The sequence below is a fragment of the Protopterus annectens genome, chromosome 16.part0 (assembly GCF_019279795.1).
Source record: "Protopterus annectens isolate FY-2018-M chromosome 16.part0, PAN1.0, whole genome shotgun sequence".
Lineage (NCBI taxonomy): Eukaryota > Metazoa > Chordata > Ceratodontiformes > Protopteridae > Protopterus > Protopterus annectens.
In genome coordinates, this window is record NC_056750.1 from 320,997,378 (window position 1) to 321,016,919 (window position 19,542).

General features: G+C 40.0%; 1 protein-coding gene across 1 annotated transcript in view; it reads right to left on the bottom strand.

The window, feature by feature from the left end:
• NACC2 (NACC family member 2) overlaps positions 1–19,542 on the bottom strand; it is an 808,805-nt gene that overhangs the window by 22,046 nt on the left and 767,217 nt on the right. Inside the window, exon 6 of the mRNA XM_044058428.1 lies at positions 15,682–15,779. Coding sequence (XP_043914363.1) covers positions 15,682–15,779 — 98 coding nt within the window. The remainder of the gene's footprint in view (positions 1–15,681; positions 15,780–19,542) is intronic.

The following is a 19,542-nucleotide window of genomic DNA, read 5'->3' on the forward strand; positions in this document are numbered from 1 at the left end:
AAGGTAAGACTCCACATGCTTAAACTGGTGGATTTCTTTGAAAGCTTCTAATGCACCAGATAAGGGCAAATCTGTACACAAAACTTACCTTGACCTGGCCAAGGCCTCTGATACCATTTCACACTCACGCATTATAGACAAATTAATCAATCTAACTGCAATCCCTTAAATAACCTGCTGGATAGGAAATGGGCTCATGAACCGAATCCAACAAATGAGAACTGGGGGCATGCTCTCCTCTAAAAGGCTTGTTAGTATTAGGGTCCCCCAGGACTCCATATTGTGGCATCTCCTGTTGGGTATTTACTTCTCTGATGACAAAATTGATGCTGAGCAAATCTGCAGATGGTTGTAGACTTGGAGACATCAGCTTTCCTGAAGACAAGATCCTACAAGAGGGACTAACACTGGTGGAGCTATACTGATGTGGCAAGCTAGAAATGGATGAGCATTATGATCACTACCCAAGTCTGACAGCTCACATACAGAGGTAGCTTTCCTGTGCAAAGCACTGAGCGCTATAAGCTAATTAAACAAGCATGCTAATCTAGGTGGTAGAAAGGCTGTGGGTCAAGTCCTGTCTTAGCACCTATAAAGCTTTTACATCACAACAGTGTCAGACAACTGAGAGGTTTTTTTTTTTTTTGCTGCCAAGGTTGCTACCATTAGATCTGCACTTCCTTCTTCATAATCCTTGATCTGCTTTCCGGATAAAACTGTACAAATTTGTCTTATAGTTTGTGTCTCTGAGTATGCACTCTGTCATCAATGGAATGGATCTCTGTCTTTCTTGGTTAGTTACTGCCCAGCGCAGGTGTTCCAAGACAAGTTGCTTGTTGGGCTCTGGTGTCTACTCTAGCCCATTTCTTTTAAAGCAGATATCCAGTTTATCACGAAATCAGTTTTGTACCCAAATCACCATAATTACCACCCTATTCTGAGCCTGCCATTTTTGAGCAAAGTTATTGAGAAGAATGTTTACATACAATCTGAACCATGTTCACAGGCTCATGGATCCCTATCAGTCTGTTTTTTGCATGCACCACTATACTGAGACTGCCCTAGTAAGGATGACTAATGATCTTCTGCTTGGGTTCTTAGCAGTATCATGAGTGAGCAATTGTATATCTATTGTAGTTTTTCCTCCAGGGCTTTAGAATGAGTTTATACAGAAAGTTGGAATTCAAACCAAACAGCAATTTCAGAACTAATATCTTGTTTATGTCCCGTGGAGTACCAGAAGACTATTGGTCCACCAATTCTAATGGTGTTTATGCCACTCTTTGCAGCTCTAACTAAAATTAGAGGGTTGTAACAGTGATATACAGATTCCACAGATTATACCGCTCCTTCTATCAGTGGCATATGGCAAGTGTGCTTCCCTCTTGGATATGATTTGCAACCAATTCACTATTGGTTTTAAATGCAATTATCTGAAATTGAATGCATCAAAGAATGACACTAACTGTGCACACAACCTTGACAGATCAGCCTACCCTGCCAAGTCATCATTCATTATATACAGTGACAGGGTCCAAATGGAATGATGATCAGCAACCGAATGGAGAGATGACAAGTCAGCAAGTAAAGGACAGTATTACTGCTGAAACTGAATTCATCCTCAAGTCTTGGTGAGCACCTTCGTGAGGTGGACCCTTTTTCACAAAATCTTACCAGGATGACACTGATATACAGACAGCATTTATATAGCATATGTCATAGACAGAAGTAGGTTAAAAATAAAAAGAGAGAGCTGGGTGCACAAGACCCAGAATAAAAAAGTGCCCAATCCTGGTAGGCACATTGATGCCAGGACTGGAAAAGATGACAGTGTAGCATCCTCAAAATATGGAAACATTCCTACAATGGGGCCAGGATGCCCCCCCCCCCCCGTTGTAGAAGGAAGTAGTAGTTCACAAAAATAACAAAACCTGATAGCCAAAGAACAGCCATAAGGATGGTAAAGTGGACTATTAAGGATAAGAAAGAAATAATATATTGTTACTATTATGCAAAAAGCCCAGAATTTCCAGACACAAGATATACAAAACGATTGAGAGAGAAACTAGAGGAAAGAAAAATACTTCCACAAGAAAAACTGTCAGAAGCTTCAAATACAATTTTGTATTCATTAAAACAACAGATATGTGAAAAACATTATACAGATCAAAAAACCTTGATCTGTTTGGAAAAAAAAGCATCTGAGGAAGTGTGATAATATAAACAACAAAACCTAGAGATTTTTGAAAAGTATAATAAAGAAATATGGACATGGGAAAGAGAGATTTGATATGGTGCAATATTTATGAAAAGGAGAGTCAAATTAATCAATATAAAGAAGGCAGCCCTAAAGATATTCAAAGAGAAATACAAGCAAAGGCATCTGTATATGGAAAATTTCACAATAAAAAAAATACCACAAAAAGGGAACATAGAAAAGACAATTAGTAAAGTAAAACGTTTAAAAAAAAATATATAAGTTAAAGTTATGGAGTGCCTGCAATGTGAAGGATTTGGTGTAGAAAGTCTAACACAGTTTACATCACAGCATGATACAGTGAGTCCCCAAAGTAAGGAGAAGCAGAAAGAACAGGAGACATCTGAAGAAATATGGACATGGGGAAAGGAGAGAGATTTAATATGGTGTAATATTTATGCAAAGGAGAAACCAAAACTAATACAAAAAAGCAGCACCAAAGATATTTGAAGAGACATACAGGCAAATGAATCTGGACATGGAAAAGTTTACAATACAAAAAAGAAGATAGAGGAAAATGAGAAAAAGGAGATTAGTAATGGAGAAGTTAAACAGAAACTGAGGTTACGGAATACCTGTGAAATGAATGATTCCGTGTAGAAAATCTAATTCAGAAATCACCACAACAGGATACAGCAGTGGGTATCCAATTAAGGGGAAACCTCTGGAACAGGAAGCATTTGGTCAGTTGCCATATGAAGATATTTTGGAGCCTTCCACATAAAACCAATATAAACATTCACTTGAAGCTAGACAGCAAGAGGAGGACAGGAAACTGCGGAAACTCTGATGCAATCCATGTTGGAAATGATAGCCCAGTTAAGTTCCCATATGAAAGCGCAACAGATGGCACAGAATGAAAATGAAGAGACTGTGCCACAAAAGATGGTATATAACTTTCTATAGAATGCCTGCAGGAAATGGAAAACAAAAAATGTGCCCTCAGTTTAGAAGAAAATGAGCTAAGAGAAGAGTTACTTGATTTAACAGACAAAGGAAGATATATTAAGATCAATGAAAGAAAGATTGAAGAAGGTCAATAAAACTCCAAAATTCAAAAGTTTGATAAAACAAATGAGCACTATAATTACAACTGATCCATGAGATATAACAGAAGTAAACAGGATATATTACTGTGCACCTAAATTAATAACTGATAAAGTTTTACCACAAGAACACAGAGTAGTGAGGGAAAGGAAGGGGAGAAATCGAATACCATCATGGAAGTATCAAATAGAGAAAACTACAAAGCAATTAAGACAAGAAGTGTCACTGTTTGAAGGCTATAGAAGAGGAAACAGATCAACAAAAATACTAAGATAGGTAAACGTGATAAAAGAAATGCACAGTATTAGAACAGACCAGGATCTATCATGCATTATTGCAAACACTCACAGCACAGGAGGAAAAAACTTAGAAGATGCGCAGATAAATATAAAGGAAATGTACAAAATAAGCAATTTATTGATGACCCAAAAGTTTTATAGAGAACTGGGAAACAAGGTAAAAGGAACTGAAAGACCACCAAAACAGAAGAAATAGACATTTTGGAGAGCTATGAAGATCCTGTGGAATATAACGATGCTAAATGGATAGAAAAAGTAAAAGAAAGAATAAGAAGTTTAAAGATACAAGATATGAAAGGGGATAAAGTAACAGCCAGAGAGACTGAAAGAAAGTAAAGAAAAGCCTCTAATTGGAAAACCCCAGGCCCAGATGCAGTACCTAACTTTTGGTTAAAAGTATTAACATCTTTGCACGAAGATTTAGCCATGAATAAGAACTATTTATATGCACACCCTGAACAGACACCAACCAGGCTAACAGAAAAAACAATGCTCCTACTTGAGAGTGAACTTGAAAGCTACCCTAAAAATTATAGGCCAATAACTTGCCTTCCAACAACGTATAAACTATACACAGGAACTGATTCTGACAGAGTCAATAGTCATTTAGAAGAAAACTCAATTATGGCAGGAGAACAAAAGGGCAATAAAAGAAAGTCATATGGAACAAAGAATCATTTGTTGTTAAAGTCATAGTGGAGAACTGTAAAAAGGGGAAGAATCTAAGTATGTCATGTATTGACTACAAAAAAGCATTTGATGGTATCCCACCACAATTAGTACACCTTGTTTGCTGTAGCATAGACTACATCCAGGCCGGCTGAATCTAGCTTTGTTTGTATAACTTGAGCACTAATCCAGGCATTCTTAAAAGTATTCAATTGTATTTATTACTGCTTGGTAGTAACTTGATTAAAGTGTAGCTATCATTCTAAGTCTTTTGGATTAAGCACTTGGGCTTCAGACCAGTTGTTTTACATTAGGAAGGTTTGTGGCCTGCACTGTGGTGGCAGGACAGGTAGCTTACATCCTTCTAAGTTGGGAACTGCTGATTGAGGGCTCAGTGTCTGTTATTCTAAAAGTGTATTAGTTCTGGTTTAAGCACTTGGGCTTCAGGCCAGTTATTTTACATTAAGAAGGTTCGTGGTCTGCACTCTTGTGGGAGGAGAGGCTGGACTCTGCCCTTCTGAGCTGGGAATTTCTGGTTAAAGGCTTATAGTGCCTGCATATCTGAACTGTTTCTTACTGAAATTGGTACACCTTGTTTGCTGTAGCATAGACTAGATCCAGGCCTGCTGAATCTAGCTTTATTTGTATGCTTGTTGTTTGTTTGCTTATTTCCCTGAAACGCTAATTCCACATAAAACGTGGCTTTTCAGTGCTTCTGTGGATCCCTAGTGATATCTGCATTGCTTACTGTACTTATTTCCTTGTTTCACTTGAAAGAAAGTTACTGTTTGTCATTTTTGTATTTAAGTTACCTGTAACACATTGCATTTAAGTTACCTGGCACTTGCTCACTAAAGTAATTATATAAGTCAGCACTAAAATATTAAAAGCACTACATCCTCACAAACTCCCCTTGAGTACCTCCGTTCCCCATTGGCCCTTTTTTTTCAATTATAAAGGAATTCCCAATACTATTCTAGCATGTCCAAAGGTCAGTTGTCAATCTCCTCTCCGGTCCAGCTGGTGAATCTGGGAATCTTGAGGCAATGTTACAACTGCCTCATGTACACAAACAACCCTCTCCTCCTCCCAACAAATTCCAACACATGTGAGAGATGCAACCATATAGCCATACTGGAGGCTAAGCTCTCTCAATTCAGTACTGGCGAAACCAGTCAGGAGGAGAAGGAAACCACACACACTACAATTCCAGTCTCACATAGACCTACCACGACAGCAAACCAAACACGTAAACACACAAAAACATACTCGGAGGCTCTAAATAAAAATCGGCCTAAGCAGCAGAGACCTCCAAAGCAGACACCCAAGCAACCGCTACCCCAAAACAAAACACGTGCAACACATAGCTCACAAAGCCAGTGTGCCGAACAGTCACAGCCCTTAAGGATAAACAACACACCTGATACACTTGTAATAGGTGACTTTATCGTCAGGCACACTGACCAGGCTGAACAAGGAGAAGGTCACGGTGAGCTGCCTGTCAGGCGCTAGGATCCGCCACATAACACAAGCACTCAGGTCACTCCAAGGCAAGTACAAATATGACTCAGTCATTGTCCATGCTGGTGTGAATTACCTGAGACGTACCTCCCTGGACTACATGAAAAGAGTCATAGAGGAGCTCTCTGAGCATGTAGCCCAGGCCGGTATGACCCTGACCTTGAGTAGCATCTTACCCTCACCAAGAATGATGCCACAATATGAAGACAAGATGATCAGTTTCAACAATTGGCTTAAGTATTGGTGTCATTCAAAGGGGATCCAATGCCTGTCAGCCTGGGATGACATGCTCAACAAGCCATGATGCTTCGCTAGGGACGGCTTCCACCTGTCACCCCTGGGCTTTTGGATATTGGCAAAAGGCTCTTGCTACCCCCATAGTGCCTTTTTTAGGCAAGGCTCAAAAGACAAACCCACCTCCATAGGTATCACAAGGGATAAGAAACCAAGAGTAATGCTACTCAACGCCAGAAGTCTAAACCTCAAGATGCACGCACTCAAAACTCTCCTTAGCATGGAGAACATCGATATCTGTGCAGTAACAGAAACCTGGTTCAAAGCTCCCGAGAGCACCTCAGCACTACCAGGTTATACCTCATACCATGCTTTTCGGCCCCAAAACTTGGACCGAACCACAAAAGGAGAGGGAGTATCAATATTCGTCAAAGATACCCACACCTCCAGGTTGGTGGCACAGCATGAAGCATCAGAGACTATCCATGTGCAACTAACAGTGGGTAAAACTGCCTTCTAGTTTATAGCCTGCTACAGACCACCCTCCCAAACCCAGGAACCCCACTCGGCCTTCCTGAGAACACTAGAAAATATGAAGGTCTCTCCAAACACTATTATATTGGGCGATTTCAACTACCCAAACATAGACTGGGAGCATTACTCTAGCTCCAACACCCTAGCCCAAAGGTTCCTAGAATTTATAAACTCAAATGCTATGGAACAACTTGTTACCACTCCCACAAGAGGGGAAAACATACTGGACCTGATCATCACCAACATGGGGACTCTATGCTCCAGACCAGAAGTGTATCCCTCACTGGTAAGATCAGACCATAAACTAATCTCACTGGATATTCACATCCCGACTCCACACCCTGCCCTGAAAACCACAGTGAAAAACTTCTCTAAAGCAAATTTCACACTCCTCAAAACCGAGGTGGAATCCTTCAAAGCCCCCGGGCCTGTGGAAAATACAGCCCAGACCGCAGAATCCTTTATAAATGCATTCTCTGAACACCTTCAGGAATGCATGGATCATGCAATCCCAAATAAAACCAAGACCCAATCCTCCAAAGGTAGACGTTCTGTCTGGTGGACCCCAGCCATAAACAAACTATACAATAGGAGGAAGCTACTACATGATAGAGCAAAATCCCAAAAAGGGAAGGCATCTCTGATCAGTATTAGCAAAAAACTACGGATTATAGATAAGCTCACCAGCTTAAATATAAACCCCTATATCACTAGATGGGTTGCAAACTGGCACAAGGACAGAACCCACATGGTTAGAATTGCTGGAGCCATGTCAGACTCCAAACCAGTTACAAGTGGCGTCCCCACAAGGCTCAGTCCTGGGACCTCTCTTGTTCGGTATATATTTCTCGGAGGTACAGGCCAACACGGAAGGACTGTGGCTGACCAAGTTCGCAGAGGACTGAAAACTGGGCGCCATAATCGGCTCTCCAGCAGACACAAGCATCCTCCAAAAGGGCCTCATAGAAACAGACAACTGGTGCCAGAGCCATGGCCTCAAGCTAAACGCCAAAAAGTGTATAGTCATCCCTTTGGCAAAACAGTGCCCACAAATTACCACATAGGTGGTAATCCATTAAGTACAGAAGAAATAATTAGGGACCTGGGGACCCAAGTTGATAGCAATCTCTCATTTGACAACCACGTGGCCAAAGTGTTTAGAAAAACATTTTATATAGCCCACCTAATCATAAAGGGATTCACATCTAGATCAGGGGAGGTCATCATGCCTCTTTACTCATCCCTCATCAGGCCCATAATTGAGTACAATGCCCCTTTTGGGATATACCTTACCAGACACCTGCAGCAACTGGAAAGACCCCAAAAGTACCTCACCAAGAGGATCAAAGGGCTCAAACATATGCCATATGCTGCCCGGTTAAAGAAACTCCAGCTCTACTCAGTGGCATACCGCCTGCTCAGAGGCGATCTGTGCCTGACGTATAAAGCCATGTCCAACCCGGAATTAATGGACATGCTGTACCTCAGAAAATCCAAATCCCATCGAGCTACGAGCTCAAGAGACTTGAACCTCAGCACTGAAATAAATAGGACATGCTGGAGGGACAGATTCATAACCCAGAGGCTCCCTTCACTCTGGAATAAAATCCCAGTCCAGGTTAGGCAGAGTCCCTCATTGACTCTCTTCAAGAGGAATCTTGATGAGTGGATGGGAGATCGTAGGTTTATCCCGGGTATCACTTCTGTGTCACTGTTAGACAGAGGCACAGTATACTAACCTCGAAAAAGGGCATAGCAAAATTAATTTAAAATGGGTGGTGAAAGCCAAACGCACTCTGGCTAGGCTTATAAATGCCCTAGGGCAGATAGCCTAGTATGAACCTATGAACCTATAAAAGAGTGTTTAAAAATGTGTAAGATACACCCTACACTGATCGACAACATTACAGTGAGCATGAAACAGTGGCAGACCACTTTGTAATTAAGCCATGATAAAGGACAAATTATTATCCCAGGGATAAAAATTAAAAGGGGGATATTCCAGGGTGACTGTCACCATTGCTACTCTGCCTTGCCCTTACCCATTAATCTATTCACTTAACAGCTTAGGCCATGGCTATAATTTTGCTCCTAAAAAACAACCAAGTATAAAGACACTTCTTTTCTGTCAATGATTTAAAACTCTATAGCTCATCAGATGAGGAACTAAAATCACAACTGCAAGCTGTCAACTTTTTCAGATGATATAAGAATGTCATTTGGTCTTGCTAAATTTATTTTATTTTATTTTACATTTGTTGACCGGGCTAGTCTAGCTGGATATATTTCCATTTTCAGTAGAGGCCCGGGGAGAAAAGCTCCACATAGAACATAACAGAGACATACTATTAATAAACACATAGAATAAAAGTCAGACAACATTAGTAATAAAACAAATACAAATTGATAATAATAAACTTGGTGATAAAATTCACAAAAAGTAAGGCACACCATCATTAAAAGTCCTGACTAGAGATAGGACAGTTTCAAGGGCTTCTTAATAATTACAAACAGGCTATGCCATATGGCTCCTACTACAATAAGAAATAAAAAAAGAAAGTGGGAGGAGAAGGAGGAAAAAAAAAAAGTAATGTAAGAAGATAGGGAAGAGATAGAAGTCAAGAAATGAGAGAAAAAAAGAAAGACAAACATGAGGATATGGGAGAGGTAAGAGAAATAGGTCAGAACATAGAGTGGCTTCAAGGGAAAGGAAAGGTATATGCTGGATATTAAGCACAAGGTGAGGTTAAAGGTCAGGAGAGGGGGGGAGGGAAGTTAGTCAGGTGTACTACATGAGCAATGCCAGTGATTTTGGAAGTACAGTTTGATTTGTTGTTTGAAGAGGGGTAGGGATGTGATTAGTGTTATATCCCTAGGTAGTAAATTCCATACTCGGCCTGTGGTATTAGTGAATAGTGAGTCACCAGCTAAGTTGTGAGCTTTTATGGGTTTGGTCAAGAGTTTAGAAGAGGAGCGAAGGGAGGTAAGATTGTTATAACGGGGTAAAAGCTGTGAAAGAATAGGGGTGTTATCAGGTTGGTACAAAATTTTGTGGGCAATAGAGAGTTGTGTGAGTGTAAGATAGTTTTGTAGTTCTAGCCAGCCTAGAAGTTTCAAATTAAGGCAGTGATGGGTTCTGAAGGGGTTGCCAGTGGCGAAGCAGGCAATGTTATTGTAGCAAGTTGCTAGTTTGTTTAGGTTAGATTTCTTGAGGTTAGTGAAGATAGGAGAGGCATAAAAGAGAGTGGATATAAGATGGGAGTGGGCAATAGTAGATGGGTTCTGAAGGGGTTGCCAGTGGCGAAGCGGGCAATGTTATTGTAGCAAGTTGCTAGTTTGTTTAGGTTAGATTTCTTGAGGTTAGTGAAGATAGGAGAGGCATAAAAGAGAGTGGATATAAGATGGGAGTGGGCAATAGTAGCTCTAGCTGATGGGGTGAGAAATGGTTTGATCCGGTATAAGGCTCCCATCTTTCTGTTTACAGATTTGATGGTGTTGTTGATGTGTTGATCAAAAGAGAGATTGTTATCAAAGATTATTCCAAGCAGTTTAGTTGTAGAGTCTGGAGAGATGACAGTATTGTTGTTAGACAGGATGGTAAAATGTAGTGGGGAGGTACGAGTGGTGGGGGTGAAGAGGAGAAGTTTAGTTTTTTTAGCATTAAGGAGGGGGTATCGTCTAGTAAACCATGTTTCTACTGTGTTGAAGATAGTTTGGGTTAGTGTGATTAGGTCAGAAGATGAGGTTGCTGAACAAATAATTGTGGAGTCGTCAGCGTATTGAATGCAGGTGGCTTGCGGAATAACAGAGTGGAGATCATTAATAAAGAGGGAGAAGAGAAGTGGGCCAAGAATAGAGCCCTGAGGGACTCCAATAGAAATGGGCAATAAGGAGGAGATGTGGTTGTCCCAAAGAACGGCTTGTTGTCTGTTGCAGAGATATGAACTAAACCATTTTATGGAAAGTTTATCAAATGAGAGGGATTCCAGAATATTAATTAAAGAAGAGTGGTTAACCATGTCAAAAGCTTTTGAAAGGTTGATGAATAGTGCTGAAGAGAAAAGGTTATTATTGCGATTGCTGTTGATAGTATCAACAAAGGAAAGGAGGGCAGTGGTGGTGCTATGGTGGGGTCTAAAACCATGTTGACAGTTAGCTATAATATTGTGTAGGGAGAGACATTGAACAAGTTGTTGATGAATACACTTCTCCATAATCTTTGCTAAAGGTGAGAGAAGTGCAATTGGTCTAAAGTTAGAATAGTCGATAGAGTTACCGCCTTTGTGTAGTGGGATAATATGAGAGACTTTCCAGATGTCAGGGATAGTTCCTTCTTGGATGGTTCTATTTATAAGTATAGTTATTGGGTAGGCAATTTCTTTGGCAGCCTTTTGCAGAAAAAGGGAGGGAAGCTTGTCAGCAGAGGGGTACAAGGTTTCAGTTTGAGGATAAGTCGGTGGATGAAAGAGGTAGAGACAGGTTGTAGAGAGAAGTTGTAGGAAGAGTTTGCTAGAATGTTTGGAGGGTAGAAGTTATTAGTGTTCAGTTGACTTGCAAGAGATTGAATGATTTCAGTAAAGAAGGAGTTAAAAGCATTGGCAGTTTGGTCAGGGGTGTCTGGGTCAGCATTTAGTGGGGAGGGAGTTTTGGCTGTACCTGGAGAAAGGAGTCTATTGATAGAAGACCAAAATTGTTTTGGTTTATTAAAATGGGTTTCTTGTAGTTCACAGTAAAGCTTTCTTTTGTCATTTATTATAGCTTTTTTGGTAAGGTTTCTTAGTTGACGAAAATGAAGGAAATCAGAGTTGATTCTATGGCACCTCCATTTGGCCCAAACCTTGTTTTTAGAGAGGATAAGTTTCTTAAGTTTCATTTGAGAGCCATGGGGCTGTATTTGACCTCATTCTAGTCAGGAGCATGTTTATTCAGAATGGAAAGAAAAGTAGAATTGAAGAATAATACTGCTTCGTTAAGTGGAAGTATTTTTAAGGGGTTCCAGTTACAAGCTCTGAGTTTGTTTTGAAATAGGTCAGTTTTAAAGTGTTTGGTAGATCGTATACTTCTAATATTAGGGAGGTGTGGATAGTCATTCTTCGCTCTTGTGATAAAGGTTAAGCAATGATCACTGAGGTCATCAGGCAAAGTACCTACACTGTATGTGATGTTAACTTTGTTTATGAGTATCCAGTCTAAAATGGTTTGTTTTTTACTTGGTTTGTTAAGCCTTGTAGTAGAGGTAATGGTTTGGGTGAAACCATTTAGGTTGATGTGAGAGGTGGGATTGTCAGTGTTGATGGTATTCCAGTCTATATTAAAGTCACCAAGAATTATAGTTTCTTGGGGGTAGTTGATGGAAACCCAACTAAGAAAGTCTTCTAAGATAGGTATATTGTTGCCAGGAGGTATATACATACAGATGATGTAAAGGGCTTTCTTTGCATTTAGTTGGAGTTTAGTAATGATGGCTTCCACTTTACTGTCCTGGGTTGGACAGGCTGACAGGGTAGAGATGTTGAAGTGATTTTTAAACAGAATTGCTACTCCACCACCCTTTCGTTTAGTACGGTCAAGCCTTAGTATATTATAGCCTTGGGGTATAATTTCAGTGTCTTTGGTGGCTGGCTTAAGCCAGGTTTCGGAGAGACAAAGAATGTCAAAACTGTGAGTATCTAGGAGAGCATGTAGGTAGGGTACTTTGTTGTTTACACTGCGTATGTTAAGATGCCCTAAGAGAAGGGTGTTATTGGAGGTTGGTCTGGATGTTTGTAGAGAAGGATTCATGGGGCCAGGGTTGGGGTGAACATCACCGTCTTTTAAGGTAGAATCATCAGGTGTAGGTGTAAGGTTGCTCTTTAGAAGGGTTAGAGGTTTTACTTTTTTATTTGAAGATAGGGTGTAGGTGAGGTGACAGTGCCTATGGAATTTGGCTAGGTTGTAGCTAAAGGTGGAATTGACATTTAGGAATGAACTGAGAGGAGTGTGGAAGGTAGAAGTAAGTTTTTGTTTATTGATGGGTTGAATGTTGAGTGGGTATTCTACGAAGGAAAGGAGGTAGGTAGAGAAGAGAGTAGTAAAGAGTAGTAATGAGAGTATAAGCTGTGTGGATAAGTTGAGGGCCATTATTAAGAGTGAGTAAGGTAGAAGAGATTAAAGTAGAGATATATGATAAGGGTTAGCAAGGCAACCTTTAAAGCAGGAAAACTGCAGCAACAGGTAAACATCAGTTTGGGATGAGAATGTGATATAGAAGAACTTGAGCAAGAGAGAGTGTATAAATATTTGGGAATTGATGAAGGATCAACAATAAAACACGAGCAAATGCAAATAAAACTTAGTAAGGAATAGTTTAGAACACTTAAATTAATCCGGAAAACAGCATTTACAATTAACAAAATCCAAGCGGGTAAACCAATTTTTTCTTCCTGTCCTCACTTACAATTTTGGAGTGACTGACATGCCCCAAAACATGCTGGATAGATTACATAGGAAAAAAAGGGTTCTTCATGCTCACCAAATGATTTATAAAAATCAGTGCATACCAAGATTATATATTTCCCTATCCGAAGAAGGGATGGGCCTCCTTGAAATTGATTACATATATAGATCTGCAATCGTGGGACTCCACACATCTGCTGACTTCACGAGACCCAAACGTAGTGAAAGTTTTGAAGTACGAGGAGAACAAATCTAAGAGGACTTCTCTGCTTAATCTAGCAGAAGCATATCGGCGTCAGGCAGGAATGGAAATCAAACCAGAAGTACATAAAAATCAGGCAGCAACTGAATGTGCAAAAAAACAAAAGAAAGAATATAAGGTGAAGGGACAAGCTAAGAAGGCAATAAATGTGGAAAATGCATAAATATAGTTGCAAGTACAGAAAACTTCTGGAAGACCCTCATGTTGCTCAGGAACGAATGCAAGAATGGTCAAGGAGAGGTGAATTCAAACCAAGAGATGAAAGGTTAATATTGGAGGCCCAAGATAATGGGCTACATACACACTCGTTTACAAAGTCCATTGAACATGTGCGAGAAACAGACAAATGTAGGCTTTGTAAAACCGAATTAGAAAGAGTATCATATCTCGTCACTAGTTCCGACATACTAATGGCAGAAGGACTGTATACTGAAAGACAGAATAATGTGGCAAGACTTTTGCACTGGGGATTGTGCAAAAAATTATGGTATTGAAGTGGCTGAAAAACCCTAGAAACATGAGCCACAAAGCATCATAGAATATGATGAAATTTATGTCACACGGATCACCCATTACCAATAGTTCAAAAGATAGATGCAAGAAAACCGGATATATTGGTCCATGAAAAGAAGACAAAAGTAGCATTGATCATCGAAACTGCCACACCCAGTGACTACAGTGTCTTATTTACAGAGACACAAAGTCATAAAATATCAGGATTTGCAGGCAGAAACAAGAGCAATGTGGAAGAAAGATACCCAGACAGTTCCAATAATAGTAGGAGCAACGGGTCTTATAGAAAATAATCTACAACCATATTTAGATATGTTACAATCCATGTAACCCTGAACGAATTTACAGGAGTCAATCCTGGGCACATTGCGGGTGCTGTGAAGAGCACGTTTGGCTGACAAAGACAAAATACTAATTTCATGAACTTTAACTGTACTTTGACTTAGGAACAGGGTCCATTCCCATCATGGTATTAGATTCCCAAAAGATTTGGAGAAATTAAAAAAATGACAGTAAGACAGATTTATGTCAAATGTATGCAGTCCTTTTTTATTAAATCTGCCCTGTTGGCATTAAATATATGAAGTATAAGGCAAATACATACTACAACCTCAGGTTATGACAACACCTGCTACAGCCAATCAAGCCTTACACTGGACAGCTTCAGAGCAGAGTTACAATCACTGGCTTCACAGGATTTCACTCACTTTGCTCTCGGACCACTGCCTTCCACGTGTCTTACCAGCAGTACTTATGGTAGTTCTAAAACAAGTCTGCTGCAAGAAACATCTCTCATGACTTGCTTGTTTAAGGGGCTCTTGCGTGTTACTAATCCTCAAAGTTTAACATAATTAATAAATTAATACATTCAAGACCACTAGACAAAATTACTAATGTTAGGGCCAACCTTGGCACATTACTATGTAAAAAATCAACTTCTCTGAACTGCATGTTATACAAATGGCAACTAAAGGAATCAAACCCTGGAACATACTTTCAACAATACGCAGCCATAGTCCTTTGTGCTACAAAACCAGGAACAGCAATCCAATAAGCTGCATCTCATTATGAACTACAGTCAGACACAGCATGTACAATGCCCTTAGTTCTAAGACTAGAACTTGAACTTTGTTTTTTCAATATGATTTTTCCTGTTCCTTTAAAAAGGATGGTACTTAAAGTGGTTATGTGGCTTATAGGATAGGTTCCTGACCCAGAGACTCCCCATACTCTGGAATAGACCGCCCATACATGTCAAGCAGAGAGCCTCTTTGGCCCTCTTCAAAAGGAACCTTGATGATTGGATGGGAGACAGGAAATTCACCCCAGGGATCAAGTCAGTCGCCCTGCTAGACAGGGGTCCAGGGAAGTAAATATTGTGGGAAGAAATATCCAGGGAATTGTTATGGCTAGGCTTGTACAGGCCTTAGGGCCGATAGCCTAGTACCAACCTATGAACCTATACTAATATTTCCTTCAAAAATGAAATGGGTAAACATAAGCTGTACTATGGCATCATAGTCAGATGCAACAGGAAAACTACTCCATAGCACCTACCATAAAATTGCAGTGATGCTGACGGATACTTCTATCAAACACAGTAATGTCATAGTGCACAGACTTAACTGGCTGGTAACCATTCTACTCTGCATCTTAAGGAAGTTGCTCATTCCCAGTACTTGAAATGCAGTTAAAATAACTTGCGTCCATTTTCCTACTTCAGACTTCCTGATTTTAACCACACACTCTTCAACTACTACTCCAACACCCCACCTGGAATGACAAGACATCATTTGACAACATGCATTGTCAATGCTTTTGTTACAATTAAAATAACCCATGTAAAAACACTGATGCTCATTTTTTAATGTACAGTATATTAGTTCAATAATAAATCAGTAACTACTTACATTTGACTGCATTGAGAACTCTGCTGTCAAGAGGCTTTCTACTAGGATCACTGGTTGAGGAACGAATTCCAGTCCCGCAGCTATTAGCTAGTGTGTTCCTATCAAACATGTTCAGATTTAAAAAAAAAATTACTCCTTTTAAACTTAACACTTTGTTGTTGTTTATCAAATACTATATTTGACTAATAAATAACCCAGACTGAACTCAAGCCAGGAAGGATTTTATAAAGAAATATCTATAACCCAGACATTTATTTACATTAGGTACTGCTGAGACTGGCTGTACCACAAATGCACTGAACCTAATGACTCATGTTTTCAGCTTTATGACTAGCAGATTAATGCAATTCAATGAATTAGTGGCTGTTAAACTACAAGTGCTCCTCTACTTACACCCTTTCAACTTACAACCTTGCCTGGAAGTCCAAAATTTGAATACTGCATCAGTTCCGAAGTTCAAATGCCGTGCGATACTCCACATGTCCCCAGTGCATGACCCTCTCCTGGACATGACCACACAACTATACAAAAGGGGGAAGGGAGTATTGGGCAGGTTTTTAAAGGCCAAAGTTGGATGACACAACACACTTAAGATCTGCTCTGGCTCCAGTCCATAGAGTAACACCGAGGGAGCAAGTAAAGGCTGGCAGACCCGGCAATGGACATGGGGCACTGTACTGTAAAAGAAACAGAGCACTTACAATTACCTTTTTTGGAAGGGGGGGGGGGGCAAGGTGTAAACAGGTTGTTTGTTTTACACACACACAAGATGAAGTCAATCTGTCTAGCTGGTTAATTGACTTAGCAAAATGAAAAGTCAAGACAAAGTTCACAGCAGCACCAGTATTCATGTATTAAGCCTGCCTCCCAAATAAAACAGATGACCTTAGAGAAATTGCTACTATGACCTCAAATTCAGGATTTTTTTTTCCAAACCAGCTTATGACCATAGTTTTCTTTTTAAACTTACAAACATACCTAATTTCACTTCTTTACTTAAGAATTCAGGAGAAAGACAAAAAAATGGGCACTTGACATTGGCCAAAAATCAGAGACAATTGTTAATTATTACTCTAATTCACTTAAATTACAACTACTTTTGTATCAACATTCATTTTCAAAGCAGTAAGTATGAAAATCTTATGTCTAGCACTGCTGACTGACTGATCCTCAGTGATTTACCAGAAAATTAGAAATTCTACCAGGGACAGGGTAAAAGTTATGAGACAAAATCAAGGACAGCTGAAAGGTCTGCTTACAAACTCACTAGTTTTCAATAAGTAGTGCAAGGTTAAATAGTAAACAAATGCATTTGAAGCATTTAAACAAAGACTGCAAGCAATGAACCTCAATAATATACAGGCTGAACAGTCTGGCTCAGGGAAGCCTGCGCCCTTGGGTCCTGCCAACAATCCGCCATTCTGTGATTAGTGATGAGGAGAGAGCACAAACATTAGGCTAAAAGAATTACAGCTATGGTAACTTCTGAAGATGTAGCTACAAAAGTGAGTCTGAAAGATCAGTGAGAGTTGATGTCATCATGTGACATCATCAAGAATGCTCTGGAAATCGAGGTTGAATAGGGTTGCCACCTTTTAAGCGGGTCAAAGTGGGACATAGGGGTGTGGACAATATGACACTTGCCACACTCTACTGTGACATCACCACAACAGTGGTGAAGGAGATGCTTTTATAGGCACACCAGCTGGCTGGCTGCTGGAGTTGCTAGCTAGCTGGCTGGATGGCTGGCGGCAGGAGTAGCTAGCTGGTTGGTGGGAGTAGCTAGCTGGATAGATTAATGGCTGGGCAGATAGATTAATGGCTGGATATATGAACTAATGGATCGCTTAATGGCTGGATGGATGAATGCATGGATGGCTAGCTGGCATGGCTGTTAGGAAGGGGAAAAAAAGAAATCTCATTCTTTAGCGGCTGTAGAAGTGCTAAAACTAAATCCACAACCACTATCTTTGTAGGGCTCTTCCTTCCAATTCCCACCCCCTTCATGAATTGCAGCCAATTGCTGCACGATTTAAAACACCCAGACCTAACAGGGAACAGCACTGCCTGCAGGTCCTGGTTGGTGATGAAAATTAAGTGCCGTGGAAAATCTGGAAGTAACCGACTTTTCCACAGCGATTGAAAAGCTGGACTTTTAAGTCCCACTACTTTGCGGGCAAAGGGATGAGGCAGCTCAGCCCATATTAAGGTTGAACAATCTGCCAAGGAAGACATTGATCAAACATCAACCACCATCACCTCATGTCAAATAAGCCACGACCCTAAATCACCATTAAAAAATCCAGCTATCACTTCATTGCTAGCTACAGATCCCCATCTATGTTCGTCAAAGAAATTACCTTTAATACAGCTGAGGGGTTAAGTCATACTGCTCAACTGTCCAGAATTTCACAGAATATCCAGAAATTTGCTTAATATTTTTGTTCTGTTGCTCATGAAAATTGTGTTTTTTTTCCTGGCAAATCACTTAATACTGAAGTCAGCACATAATGACAAATATTTGAGGTTTCAGACTTCATAACCTTCAGAAATGCATGCTAATGCAGATCCTGTTATTCTAGCAACTTTCTAAGTTTTTAAGAGCAATATTTACAATATGTCCTTGACTTTGGGTCTTTGTCCAAATTTCCTCCACTGAGAGATTGAGAGGTATGGATTAAATATCAAACCAATGACCTTGTTGAGGTCTTTACTCAAACATTAACTGGTATTCAAACACCTATAATAATGGAGATGTTCAGCACTAGCTAGATTTTAATACCAAGTGTTTTTAAAGCAAATTGTAAAAACTACCAAATAGAGGTTTTAACATCCTTGACCTGGCTCTTATAAATCTCGCTCCTGCCTCTACTTCACTCTCATCTCCTTATCCCTGGTTAAATCCAACTCTAACCACAAGTCAGACATCCTCTATCAGGCCTAGTGGTACCACCCCACCAAATGAGACCATCAAGGGTCTCACCAAGGCAAACCTACTTCAGCTTCTAGAAAACCTATACACAATTCCCAACAATTAGATGCAAATGTACCCAGTTAAGAGAGCTGCTGCATTACCTCTGCATTTTATCAGCAGCTAAACAGCTGCGTAGAAAACTCATTACCTATCTGCCCTAAACATAATGGTAAATTCAGGAATAAACTTCTCTGGTGGAATTCCCACATTGGTAAACTGTATAACAAAAGGAAAAATAATGAAAACCCCCATTCCCTTAATCTTTGGACCATCCTTAAAACACACCAGCCAGGAAATTAAGCGTACTACTAGAAAATTCAAAGCAGAATATGAGCTTAAGGTCATTACAGATAAAGGAAATGACAAATCTTTCTTTGTTCTTTAATTTCCTACTGCAGCTAATACTGAATGATGCACTGAGCTCATCTATATCATCATCATATAGTCCATCCCAAATGACACAGTTTAAACATTAGCACACAAATTCAGTGCTAACATTACCCTACCTACCTACATTACTGCTCCTAATGTCCCTGAAAACTTATTTTCCCCTGAAATCACTTTGGAACAAGTCTTATAATTCCCATTAAAGGCGAAAAATAATATTTCCACGGGACCACACAACATACAAGGCTGTATTCTCATTACTGCCAAACATTCAGTATCTGGGCCTCTTAAACTGTTCGACCTCAACCTAAACACAGGGTTTGGACCTGATGCCTAGAAAACAGTGATGACACTCCCATAGACCAAGGTAATTATAGGCAGATTAGTCTCACCAGCCCTATATGCAAAGTCATGGAACATATAGCTAGATCTATGAGTTTAGTTTTGTGGAGGGCAGTCCTGCCTTCTGAACCTAATAGGTTTCTATGAAAAGGTTACAG